Source organism: Callorhinus ursinus, unplaced genomic scaffold (assembly GCF_003265705.2).
Source record: "Callorhinus ursinus isolate GAN/ISIS: 27379988/994484 unplaced genomic scaffold, GSC_fseal_2.0 scaffold90, whole genome shotgun sequence".
Taxonomy (NCBI): domain Eukaryota; kingdom Metazoa; phylum Chordata; class Mammalia; order Carnivora; family Otariidae; genus Callorhinus; species Callorhinus ursinus.
In genome coordinates, this window is record NW_027397152.1 from 1,473,345 (window position 1) to 1,486,004 (window position 12,660).

Here is a 12,660-nt window from a genome sequence, read left to right on the forward strand (position 1 = left end):
CAAGAGGGAAGAGGGTCAGAAGGAGAAGCAGACTCCCTGCCGAGCAGGGAGCCCAATGTGGGACTCGATCCCGGGACTCCAGGATCATGACCTGAGCCGAAGGCAGTCGCTTAACCAACTGAGCCACCCAGGCGCCCCAGGGTAACTTTTGAAAGATATGAATTTAGTGCCATTGATTTCATGACCCTGAGATCACAACCTAAGTGGAAACCAAGAATCTGATGCTTAACCAACTGCACCACCCAGGCACCCAAGAGCGTGCGACTCTTGATCTTGAGGTTGTAAACTGGAGTCACACAATGGGTGTAGAGATTACTTAAAAATACAATCTTTTAAGGTGCCTGGGTGGCTTAGTTGGTTAAGCATTTGCCTTCGGCTCAGGTCATTATCCTGGGGTCCTGAGATCTAGTTCCGCATCAGGCTCCCTGCTCAGCAGGGAGTCTGTTTCTCCCTTTCCCTCTGCCCCTCCCCCCTGCTCATGCACACACTCTCTCTTGCTGTCTCTCAAATAAATAAAATCTTTTTAAATTTTTTAAAAAATAATAAAATCTTTTAAAAAATAAATAAAATAAAATCTTAAAAACATATTTTTGAGAATGGCACATACTAGTTTTCCAAAATTTCACTTGAGAGCTCAAATTTTCACTGACAACAAAAACTGTTGTTTGTCTTGAAGCAAGTCTCCCTTCCATTCATTCTTTTTTTTTAAGATTTATTTATTTATTTGACAGAGAGAATGAGATAGAGAGAGAGAGAGCATGAGATGGGGGAGGGTCAGAGGGAGAAGCAGACTCCCTGCCGAGCAGGGAGCTCGACGCAGGACTGGATCTAGGGACTCCAGGATCATGACCCCTGCCGAAGGCCGTCGCCCAACCAACTGAGCCACCCCGGCGCCCCCTTCCATTCATTCTTTTGGGGGAAAAATGTTTGCCAAATACCTAAGTCTAAATAACCATAGCTTGTCTGGCAATTGTTCTCTTCTGTAAAAATGTTCTGTGAAAATAGTGGCTGCTTCATCTCACAACTCAAACAGTTGTTCAAGGACTTTTCCTCAAGATAGCCATTGAGTTCCAGCCTGTGGCAAAAATGCTGTGTATTTCCCACTTTGCCTCAGAAAATATTAAAGATGTGCACTCAAGGGTTGAGATGAAATAAAACTAATATGTTTTACTGCTTCACCATTAAGTTTTTTGTCTGTGTTTTTAAACCATGAGGCTGTGGGGGTGAAGAATACCGTGATTAGCAGTATAATTTGGTGCTAATGACTTGGATTTGTGCTAAGGCACCAGCAGTTTTCCGTCATTGCCTTTGCATCAGTGCAAATCCCAACACAGTGGAAGAGGCAAATGACGTCCTAGTATTATTATGGAAATAGTTGTGACCTCACAACCCCCCCGAAAGTGTCCTGGGGATGCCCAGGGGTTTGTGGATCACACTGTGAGAATCATCATTGTAGAGGAAGTTACCTGGTTTTGCAGGGGTTTCAGTTTCCTTATTTATCAAATAGGATTAATAATGCTACAGCTACCTCAGAGTGATGGGGCAGTAGACCAGGACTGTTGTGAAAACTAAATAATTTAAAACACATAAAACATTTAAAATAGTCTCTGGCACATTATGTTAGATAAGCATTTGCCAATATTATAGTCATATATCCAATGGTCTTCCAAAATGAATTTATTGATAATGCATTAGTCTATAAATATAACATAATTGTTGGATTTTAGGTTGTTTCCAATTCTTGAACACCCTTGTACATAAGTCTTTGGTACTTCTCTGATTATTTAAATTCCTAAAGTGGAACTGCCCAAGGAATCATACCCATTTCTCACATTACTGTTGAAAAGTGTACAGAGAATATCAAAGTAGGAGAGCTGAAAAGATAGGGGTTTATGGACCAAGTGAATATTTGACTTCAGCAGGGAGCATTACTTAAGGAGGACATGATCCAGGGGGTAGCCATAAGTGTGAAAGAATGAACTTCAATGATGATCACAGAATGAATGTGTGTTGATGAATTGGAAGAGGCCATGGTGTTGGCTGAGTCATCCTCATGGAAACTGACATCATCCAGTTGACTTACAGAGGGCCAGAAGACTGACACACAGGTCCTGTCATTACTTGACGGATGGGCTCTGCCAGAACAAGATTTTGTTTGGGGAACCGCACCCAGGCCCAGGAAAGTGACCAATACCTTTATAACCAACACCAGTAAGATTCCCAGGACTTGATGATGGGCCATTTCTTTCAAGTAATATTTGATTAAAAAAATAGTAGTCTCCCCCAAAATTTAGAGACAAGTACCGACAAATTCATTATTCAGAAGTGGAACTTATCCAACATGAAAATAATGTAAGCACAAAGTAGGTTTTCTAGCTTCTTTTTGTTGAATCTTGTTTATATTCAGACTTTAAGGTCTGATTTCAGGATACTAGAGACAAAACTCATGGAATCTTGGCCCAGGCAGAAGTAATAATGCAGGTCACTGGAAAAAGGTGGAATTTTTCAATAAAAAATGCTGTAACAAATGGTTGTCCATACTTAAAAATTGAAATTGGGGGGCACCAGGATGACTCAGTCAGCTAAGCATCTATCCTTTGAACGCAGCTCGGACCTTGATCTCAGGGTCATGAGTTCAAGCCCTATGTTGGGCTCTATGCTAGGCATAGAGCTTACTTAAAAAAAAAAAAAAAAGACAAAGATAAATAATAAATAAATAAGTAAATAAAAATTGAAATTGGATCCCTATTTTGGATTCCCATGCATTTGCAATGTGTGCAAAAATCAATTCTAGATAGAATACTAAATTTTTTTTTTAAGATTTTATTTTTTTGACAGAGAGAGACACAGCGAGAGAGGGAACACAAGCAGGGGGAGTGGGTGAGGGAGAAGCAGGCTTCCCACCGAGCAGGGAGCCCGATGTGGGGCTCGATCCTGGGACCCTGGGATCATGACCTGAGCCTAAGGCAGCCGCTTAACGACTGAGCCACCCAGGTGCCCGGTCAATAGGAATTCTTATACCACAGGAAGAAGTCCAAATCCATACAGCCACTTTGAGCATTATTCTGTAAAGCAGCCCAGAAACTTTCGCACATGTGCATCAGGAGGGATGTCCAAAACACTCCACTGTAGTAACCCTGTTGCTAACAGAAAAATAACGGTGCAATGCAAATGGCCATCAACAGGAAAATAGAAAGATTGTGGTATATTCACAGCATGTAATACAATACAACCAGAAAAAATGAATGAACAGCTACATGCAACAACTTTGAGGAACCCTAGAAATGAAATGTTTGTTTAAAAAGTTCCAGGGTAGGGGCGCCTGGGTGGCTCAGTCGTTGAGTGTCTGCCTTCAGCTCAGGTCATGATCCCGGGGTCCTGGGATCGAGCCCCGCATCGGGCTCCCTGCTCCGCGGGAAGCCTGCTTCTCCCTCTCCCACTCCCCCTGCTTGTGTTCCCTCTCTCGCTGTGTCTCTGTCAAATAAATAAATAAAATCCTAAAAAAAAATAATATACTAAACAAGAGGATAATGTGATTTTTTTAAGTATAGCTGACAATGTCACATTAGTTTCAGGTGTACAACACGGTGATTCCATAAGGCTTCCTCTGTGCTCACCACTAATGCAGCCTCCCATCTGTCACCATACAACACTATTATTACAATACCAGTGACTATATTCCCTACGCTGTGCCTTTCGTCCTTATAACTTACTCATTCCGTAATGCAAGCCTGTGTCTCCCATTCTCCTTCACTAATTTGCTCACCCCCAACCCCCCTCCCCTCTGGCAACCACCAGTTTGTTCTCTGTATTTATGGGATGATTTCTGCTTTTCTGGTGTTTGTTCCTTTTTTAAGATCCACATATAAGTGAAACCATATTTGTCTTTTTCCGTCTTATTTCACTTATACCTTCTAGGTCCATCCATGTTGCTGCAAAGGACACAATCCCATCCTTTTTTAATGGCTGAGTAATACTCCAGTGTGTTTGTGTGTCGTGCATAGATATCTAAATATACCTATATAGAGAGAGATACAAATCTCTCTCTATATATAGATGCATCTATTCTCTTTCCATTCATCTACTGATGGACACGGGTTGCTTCCATTATCTTGGCTATTATAATGTTAGAGTGGTGCATGTATCTTTCTAAGCAAGTACTTTTGTGTTCTTCGGGTAAATACCCAGTAGTGGAATTACTGGATTGTATGGGATTTCTATTTTTTAATTTTTTGAGTAAACTCCAATCTGTTTTCCGCAATGGCACCAACATTCCCACCCACAGTACACGAGGGTTCCCTTTCCTTCACATCCTTGTCAATACTTGTTAATTTTTTTTGGTACTGGCCATTCTGACTGGTGCAGGCAATTTGCACTTTGATTTCCATTTCCCTGATGATTGGTGTTGAGCATCTTTTCATTGTCGGCCGTTTCTGTCTTCTTTGGAAAAATGTCTATCAGGTCCTCTGCCCATTGTTTAGGCGATTATTGTTATTGTTGGGTTGTAGAAGTTCTTTACATATTTTGGATATTAACCCCTCACCGGATATATCATTTGCAAATATCTTCTCCCATTCAGTAAATTGCTGCGGCATTATGTGAATTTTGCATTCTATTCTACACCCTGGAAGAAAACCCTCTTCTAAATGTTGTTTTGCACGTTTGCATTCAGATACACCGTGTTTATCTTATGGCTTCATAGACCCCACCTTGTGAAAGGCCTCAAGGATCCCTGATCTTCACTGTTTTGAATGCTGCATATTTTCCCATCTCGTGCCACTTGCCCAACCAGTCTCTGAGCTACTCAACCCCCTCCAAAAGTGCCTCTGTGCCATGAGCACATACTTGTTCCTGTTGACTGGAAACACCTGCATCTCTTCCCTGTTGGCTGATCAAAGTTTCACCGTTACAGGACTCAAATGTTACGCCCCAGGAGCCTTCCTAGAGGCTGCGAGGGTTTGGCCCTTTCTCTTGTTTCCACAGGGTCTTGTTCATGCCCCCCTGGGCACTTATCAGACATGTGTAATCACTCATTTCCAGGCCGGCCCTGCCCTGGACTCTGGGGTCCCCAAAGGCCAGTATTGTTCGTATGTATTTACAGTAATCTCTACACTCAACGTGGGGCTCAAACTCACGACCCCAAGATCAAGAGTCGTGTGCTCTTCCAACTGAGCCGGCCAGGCGCCTCAAGGCCAGTACTGTTTTCAAGTCACCCCTGTGGCCCCAGAGCCTACCCCAAACTGACTCTCAGCAAAGCTCCTCTTCATGAGACAGGGACACAGCCCCAGGGCAGAAGTGTCAGGAGAGGGGCGCCTGGGTGGCTCAGTCGTTAAGCGTCTGCCTTCGGCTCAGGTCATGATCCCAGGGTCCCAGGGTCGAGCCCCGCATCGGGCTCCCTGCTCGGCGGGGAGTCTGCTTCTCCCTCCCCCGCTCCCCCTGCTTGTGTTCCCTCTCTCGCTGTGGCTCTGTGGAATAAAATTAAAAAAAAAAAAAGAAGTGTCAGGAGAGACTGCCCTGGGGACGGAAGGAAGGGGAGCAGGTCAGAATTTAGAGGCCAGGTGCTGGAGACACCGAGGACTCAACAGGGAACTCTCTGCTCGTGCCAGGCGCTCCTCCCCTCTGTCACACTGAGAGCTACCACTATTGGAAGCAAAAGAAAAACAAACGTTGCCAAGCTTTATTCAGGCTGTCCTGGTTCCAGGTAAGGTGAGCTAGCCCCACACCCCGCCCCCGCTCCGCAGCCCCCGAGCAGGCTCAGCCGCCTGCCCCCAGTCTCACTTCTTCTCCTCCTCCTTCTTGTCCTTCTTGCCATCCTTGTTGGCCTGCGAGGCCAGGGACCCCATGGCATTTCGAATAGCTTCATTGTTGGGATCCACGCCTGGAAGGTTCTCCAGGACACTCTGAAGGAACTCAGGGTCCTGCATCACGTCATAGTCATCCTCCTCCTGCAAAAGGGCAGTGTCGGCTCGGGGCGGGGGCTGGGTCGTCTGGGCAGCGCACTGCTGCCTGAGCCCCTCTCCACCTGACCGTCTGGGGGCGGGGCTGCCTCTGGCCGAGGGCAGAAATGACAATTCAGGAAAATACCCAGTGCCTACGTATGGTGCAAACTCACACATTCATTAGTGACCAAACAGAGAAACTGGAACCTTGCTTCCTGAGCATAAAGGATAAAAACAGATGCCATCATGTTCAGATTCCTTGCTGTCAGACACCCACTCCCTTTTCTTTGCCTCAGACCCTCTTTCACCCTCCTGGGAAGACAATATCCTATTATACACCAGTCCAGACTGCTCCCACCAAGAAGGAGGGCAAATTACAGAACACCAGGACACTTACCCAACCCGGACTGTGTTCATTCTATTGCCTTAGCAAGGTTTACAAACAAGAAATGTAGATCTAGGTGTTTCTTTCCCTCCGCTCCTCAAAAAGCTCATCTATGAAACCCTGTAGAATGGTTCCAGGCCTAGAGGGCTAAGGACATGAACACCAGGGGACCTGATACGTGACGGGGGTGAGGAGTCAACGCTGGCCCTCACCTTGGCAGGCTCAGATGTGTCCATGGCAGAACTGGCATCGATGTCAGCTGATTCTGCCTGGCCAAACTCTGAGGAAAAGAGGTCAGTCTGTTGAGCTCCATTTCCCTACCCAATCTCTCTGCCTGAGCACTGCTTCCCAGGCCCTGGCTCACCTGCACCCTGCAGGGACATCTGCATGGCATAGGCGATCTGCTCCTCCTCAGTCATACTGCTTAGGTCAGGGAGCCCGGTGCGGCCAAACTCCTGCTGGCTGATGGTCATCTTCAGCAGAGCATCGTCTGAGTCTAGAAAAAGGAGAGCGGCAGAGCAAAATTGGTGCCATGTTCCACACAGGCCCAGCCCCAAAATTCCCGGGCCGCCAGGCCTCCCCACCGCTACTCTGGCGTCTACGCCCCGCTCCACGGGGCAGCCCTGGCCCCATCCCTCACCTTCAGCCCCAGCTGTAGCAATCCCTGCCTCAGCCGCGGAGGCTGCAGCTGCCCGCCGGGCCTCCTCTTCCTGCCGCTGCCGCTGCTCTTCCATAGAGACACGGAGGGCCTGGCAAAGCGCCGGGCAAGGTCAGATGTTCTGCCCTCCCTCCTCACAGGCGCTTGGGGAAGTCAGTTGAGGGGCGGGAAGGGAACATAAAGGGGCAGCACATGGGGAAGAACCTGGGGAGGTAAGAGTTGATATAGGGAAAAAGGAAGGACTTGGGAGAAGCTTGGGGTTTAATCAGGAGAACTGAACAAGGCAGTCTGACACTGGTGCCCCTGGAGATCACACAGAATTAAGGGGGAAAGGGACCAAAGGGAGGCTGGGAAAATGAGCGAGGTGTTCAGGACGGTTTAGGCCTAGAGACGCGATGTGGTATGGGGGTCCTCAGTATAAGAGGGCAAAGGAGGCCCCCCGGGGGTCGGAGGTCAACGTTTGCTCACCAGGGCCAGCTCAGGATCAGCACTGGGATCCACTCCAAATTCAAAGTCACTGGCACCAAGACCCAGCATGGCACCACCTTCACCAGCCAGAATCGGAGAACTGATGAGGGCGTCGGCCAAGCTGGGCCCAGGGGGCACTGTCACCAGATGAGAACCGGTTCCATCTTTGCCATTCAATGTGTTTACAAAGGCTGTCAGCTTTTCTGTGTTCACCTCCTAGGGGAGGGAAGAACACGGGAGGCTCTCCTGCCCGCCTTGCTCCCTGTCCACTGCCATTTCAGCTCGTCTGTAGCTGCTCTCGCACAGTGCAGGCCCTCCTCTGGGGAAGGACTGCTCGGCTTATAACCGTATCGAGTCCATGCCCCCCAGCCCGTCCTTACTCACCTCTTCCCCAAAATTGATAATGTCAACATTTACTTTCTCCTTCTTGAGACGTTTAGCCAGTTTCACCAGCTAGGAAGAGGGAAGAGCAATGAGGAAATCTGTTCCATACCATGAGGGGAAATGACACACCTCACAAAAGCATACAGAAATCAGTTAACCTCCCCAAGGCCCCCCAGCAGAAACACTGAATTCCGCATATCCACCTTTCCCCAAAACGATGAACCCAATGCCTCTGGCAGGCTCTCCTAAAGCCCAAGAGGCCCCATTACCACATTCCCCGGCTGTCACCTGGACTCACATCCTTCTCGTTGTCCTCCACGGGGCTTCCCACAAAGGCAATGATGCGCATCTTGTGATTCTTGCCCTGTCGGTGCTTCAGAGCCAGCTTGTAAAGGAAGAGGAAGTCCTCACAGTCAGCCAGAGGAATCACTTAGCTCTCCTCTGTCACTGTTTCTTTTCTTATGGTTTCTATGCTCAAGTCCACCGTCATGTTCACACAAGGTCTAACCCCTCCTCCACCCTTCCCTCCCTGCTTTGCCTCTGTGTAGACAAGGAAGAGGGTCTAAGTCTTAATTCCAAAGGTCTTTTCCTTCACCACCATCATCAGTCCTGGAATTCATCCCACCATATCCTTTCTACTCCTTTCTCTGGGTCACCTCTCTTCCCCTGCTCTGGTTCTAGCTCAACATTCCAGGGAAGAAATGAACAACGTTGAGGGCAGAACCTCAGAGCAAGGGGGAACAATTAAAGGGATCCAGTAGGACTCACATGGGCCACGCGGATGCCAGTGCAGAAGGTGATCTTGCCCTTGGGTTGGACAGTGTGGAGCTTGGAAAGAATGCGGCCGGTGTCAGGGGTGAGTGTGGTCAGCACTTCACAGTCACTGGGATGTAGGGAAAGGGTTTCTATGATTTCAGGTCAGGACACAAGTGCCTCTGAACCTGTGTTTGACTCATTTTTTTTAAGATTTTATTTATTTGACGGAGAGAGACACAGCAGGGAACACAAGCAGGGGGAGTGGGAGAGGGAGAAGCAGGCTTCCCGCCGAGCAGAGAGCCCGACGCGGGGCTCGATCCTAGGGCCCAGGGATCACGACCTGAGCCGAAGGCAGACGCCTAACGACTGAGCCACCCATGAGCCCCCCTACTTTTTTTTTTAAGGAAGCTCTACGCCCAACGTGGGGCTTGAACTCACTACCCCGAGATCAACAGTCACATGCTCTACCGACTGAGCCAGCCAGGTGTCCCTAACTCATCTTTTCTTTAAAGACCTTGATAATAACTGTAATTTCTACTTTTCTTAATCACACATCCAGTGTTTAGAGGGTAGATCTTAAAAGTTCTCATTACAAGGAAAGAAAAATGTGTGATATTGTGAAATATGGGCATTAACTAAACTTGGTGTGATCATTTCACAATATATACAGATATCAAATCGTTACACTGTATACCTTAAACTTATGCCATGTTACATGTCAATTGTAGCTCAATAAAACCGGAAAAAGACATCTAGTATTTAGTAGATATGATATGAGCACAGGAAATAAGGGGTTGATTTTGCAAGAAACTTGCCCTCTTCCTCCCAATGTTTCCCTTGAACTCTTCTCGTGTTATCCTGCTCCCAGGGCCCCAAGAATCCTCCACCACAGCTGGATGCTGGTGAGTATGTCTCCTCGCCGCTCCGTTTCCAGACCTACTTGCCACCTAACAACATATATACTGGAATGGGAGGTAACTCATTTGAGGATTATCAGTTCCTAAAACAAATCACTTTTGGAGTAAGAGGATGTGTGATACAGGCCCTGGGGACTCTTATCCAAAATAACTTTTCATTGACTTTAAAATATATTATGAGGGCGCCTGGGTGGCTCAGTCGTTAAGCGTCCGCCTTCCGCTCAGGTCGTGATCCCTGGGTCCTGGGATCGAGCCCCGCATCTGGCTCCCTGCTCAGCGGGGAGCCTGCTTTTCCCTCTCCCTCTGCCTGTAGCTCCCCCTGCTTGTACTGTTTCTTGCTCTGTCAATAAATAAATAAAATCTAAAATAAAATAAAATATATTATGAAATTTCACCCTAGCAGATTTAGTTTCATAACTGAATTATATTCAGACTAATATTAAACTCAAGTTGTGGGGCGCTTGAGTAGCTCAGCTGGTTAAGCGTCTGACTCTTGATTTTGGCTCAGGTCCTGGTTTCCAGGTCCTGAGATTCAGCCCCACATTGGGCTGCTCGCTCAGTAGGGAGTCCGCTGGAGCTTCTCTCCCCCTCCCTCTGCCCCCTCCCACCCCCCCCGTGCTGTGCTCATGCTCTCTCTGTCTCAAATAAATAAGTCTTTAAAATAAGTAAATAAATAAACTCAAGTTGCTATTTATATTTCTTCTGAACAGTGAAGAATGTAGTCTAGGAAGGTTGATAGGCAAATGCAGCTTATTGGGACCTACAAAAGGATAGCAACCTGGATGCCACAGTGGGTTACCTGTGGGAAAACACCCACTCGCCTACCAAGCCCCTTCCTCCTCTGCCCCATGTACTTGGCCAGTGTGATGAGGCCCACGTTGTTCTCAGGGTTGCTGCGGGTCTTAGAGTGACAGACTATGTTGACAGCGTCTTGTTGAGCCTGCAGCCGGGTGGGTAAGAAGTCCCCATTCCGCATGTACTCACTGTTGTCCACGCTGTCAGATTAAAAGGAAGAGAAAGAGGACATACTGTAAGATCTCTCTGAAACATTCTCTTTAGTTCCAGGGACCCCTACCCTCCTTCAAAACTTTGACGGACACTGTCATGCACAGCAGTGGCTCTCAGTCTCTAAGAAACACAGAACCACCTACAACTTAAAAAAGAAAAAAAAATTACATATATATGACACACACACACACACACACACACACACACACACACACAGACTTCCAAGCCTTACATCAGACTTACTGACACAAAATGATCAAAGGAGGGGCACCTGGGTGGCTCAGTCGGCTGGGCAGCCGATTCTTGGTTTCAGCTCAGGTCATGATCTCAGGGTCATGAGATCAAGCCCCACACTGGGCTCCATGCTCGGTGTGGAGACTACTTAAGATTCTCCTTCTCCCTCCTCCCATCTCCCTTTCTTAAAAAAAAAAAAAAAAGACCAAAGGAGGAAACACATTTTAAATCTCCATTCCACAGGGCGCCTGGATGGCTCAGTTGGTTAAGTGACTGCCTTCTGCTCAGGTCATGATCCTGGAGTCCCAGGATCGAGTCCCACATCGGGCTCCCTGCTCAGTAGGGAGTCTGCTTCTCCCTCTGACCCTCTCTCCTCTCATGCTCTCTCTCACTCTTTTTTTCTAAAGATTTTATTTATTTATTTGACACAGAGAGACACAGCGAGAGAGGGAACACAAGCAGAGGGAGTGGAAGAGGGAGAAGCAGGCTTCCCGCTGAGCAGGGAGCCCAATGCGGGGCTTGATCCCAGGACGCTGGGATCATGACCTGAGCCGAAGGCAGACGCTGAATGACTGAGCCACCCAGGCGGCCCCTCACTCTCTCTCTCTTAAATAAATAAAAATCTTAAAAAAAAAAAAAAAATCTCCATTCCACAAATGATTCTGATAAGCACCAAATGTTGCAATCTGTTCAAGTACCACAATCACCTTCTTATAATCTGCAGTTAAATGTTATTAAGCACTGTCATGGATGAATATTCTAAATTTGCCTTCAAAATAGAAGTATTCCTGGGGCACCTGTGTGGCTTAGTCGGTTAAGCGTCTGTCTTCAGCTAGGTCAGGATCCCTGGGTTTTGGGATCGAACCCCACATGGGGCTCCTAGCTCAGTGGGGAGCCTGCTTCTCCCTCTGCCTGCTACTCCCCCTGCTTATGCCCTCTCTCTAATAAATAAAAATCTTTTTTTTTTAAGATTTTATTTATTTGAGAGAGAGTGAGAGAGAGAGCACATGAGAGGGGGGAAGGTCAGAGGGAGAAGCAGACTCCCTGCTGAGCAGGGAGCCCGATGCGGGACTCGATCCTGGGACTCCAGGATCATGACCTGAGCCGAAGGCAGTTGCTTAACCAACTGAGCCACCCAGGCACCCATAAATAAAAATCTTTAAGAATCCATTAAAAAAAAAGTATTCCAAAGGTAGAAAATATTTATAAAATAAATATGGGCACTGAGTGCAGAAAAGCACAATGCAATCATCTGGTTAAATGTTTTTTTTGTGTGTTTTTTTTTAAAGATTTTATTTATTTATTTGACAGAGAGAGACACAGCGAGAGAGGGAACACAAGCGGGGGGAGTGGGAGAGGGAGAAGCAGACTCCCTGCTCAGCAGGGAGCCCAATGTGGGGCTCGATCCCAGAACCCTGGAATCATGACCTGAACTGAAGGCAGACGCTTATCGACTGAGCCACCCAGGCGCCCCTGGTTAAATGTTTAACAGCTTTGGCAGCTGGACCAAACTGCAAAAATGAGGTTCCATGGATCTGCGGTCTCACTTCTTTTATCCTTGCAGTTTTTCCCGATCTAAGAAATACAGATAATATGAAATACAAGCTCTGGCTTCCCAGAGACCACAAGAAGGCAAGAAAGTAAGGGGAACCCTCCTACACTTTTGATGGGAATGCAAGCTGGTGCAGCCACTCTGGAAAACAGAATGGAGATTCCTCAGAGTTGAAAACAGAGCTACCCTATGACCCAGCAATGGCACTACTGGGTATTTACCCCAAAGATACAAATGTAGTGATCTGAAGGGGCATGTGCACCCCAATGTTTGTAGCAGCAATGTCCACAAGAGCCAAACTATGGAAAGAGGCTAGATGTCCATCGGCAGATGAATGGATAGAGAAGATGTGGTGTGTG

The 12,660-nt window shown here is 47.2% G+C and overlaps 1 protein-coding gene and 1 non-coding gene across 2 annotated transcripts in view; both read right to left on the reverse strand.

Annotated features, from left to right (window-relative positions):
* Positions 1-5,643: 5,643 nt before the first annotated feature.
* PSMD4 (proteasome 26S subunit ubiquitin receptor, non-ATPase 4) overlaps positions 5,644-12,660 on the reverse strand; it is a 10,314-nt gene continuing 3,297 nt past the window's right edge. The window contains exons 2-10 of the mRNA XM_025858345.2: positions 10,362-10,502; positions 8,603-8,717; positions 8,133-8,219; positions 7,835-7,903; positions 7,451-7,666; positions 6,965-7,073; positions 6,689-6,820; positions 6,537-6,604; positions 5,644-5,945 (exon numbers count right to left, since the gene is read on the reverse strand). Of these exons, the coding sequence (XP_025714130.1) occupies positions 5,775-5,945; positions 6,537-6,604; positions 6,689-6,820; positions 6,965-7,073; positions 7,451-7,666; positions 7,835-7,903; positions 8,133-8,219; positions 8,603-8,717; positions 10,362-10,502 (1,108 nt within the window). The 3' untranslated portion in view covers positions 5,644-5,774. The remainder of the gene's footprint in view (positions 5,946-6,536; positions 6,605-6,688; positions 6,821-6,964; positions 7,074-7,450; positions 7,667-7,834; positions 7,904-8,132; positions 8,220-8,602; positions 8,718-10,361; positions 10,503-12,660) is intronic.
* On the reverse strand, positions 9,004-9,076 carry TRNAN-GUU (transfer RNA asparagine (anticodon GUU)). The gene has a single exon. It is a non-coding gene; the product is annotated as a tRNA-Asn (tRNA).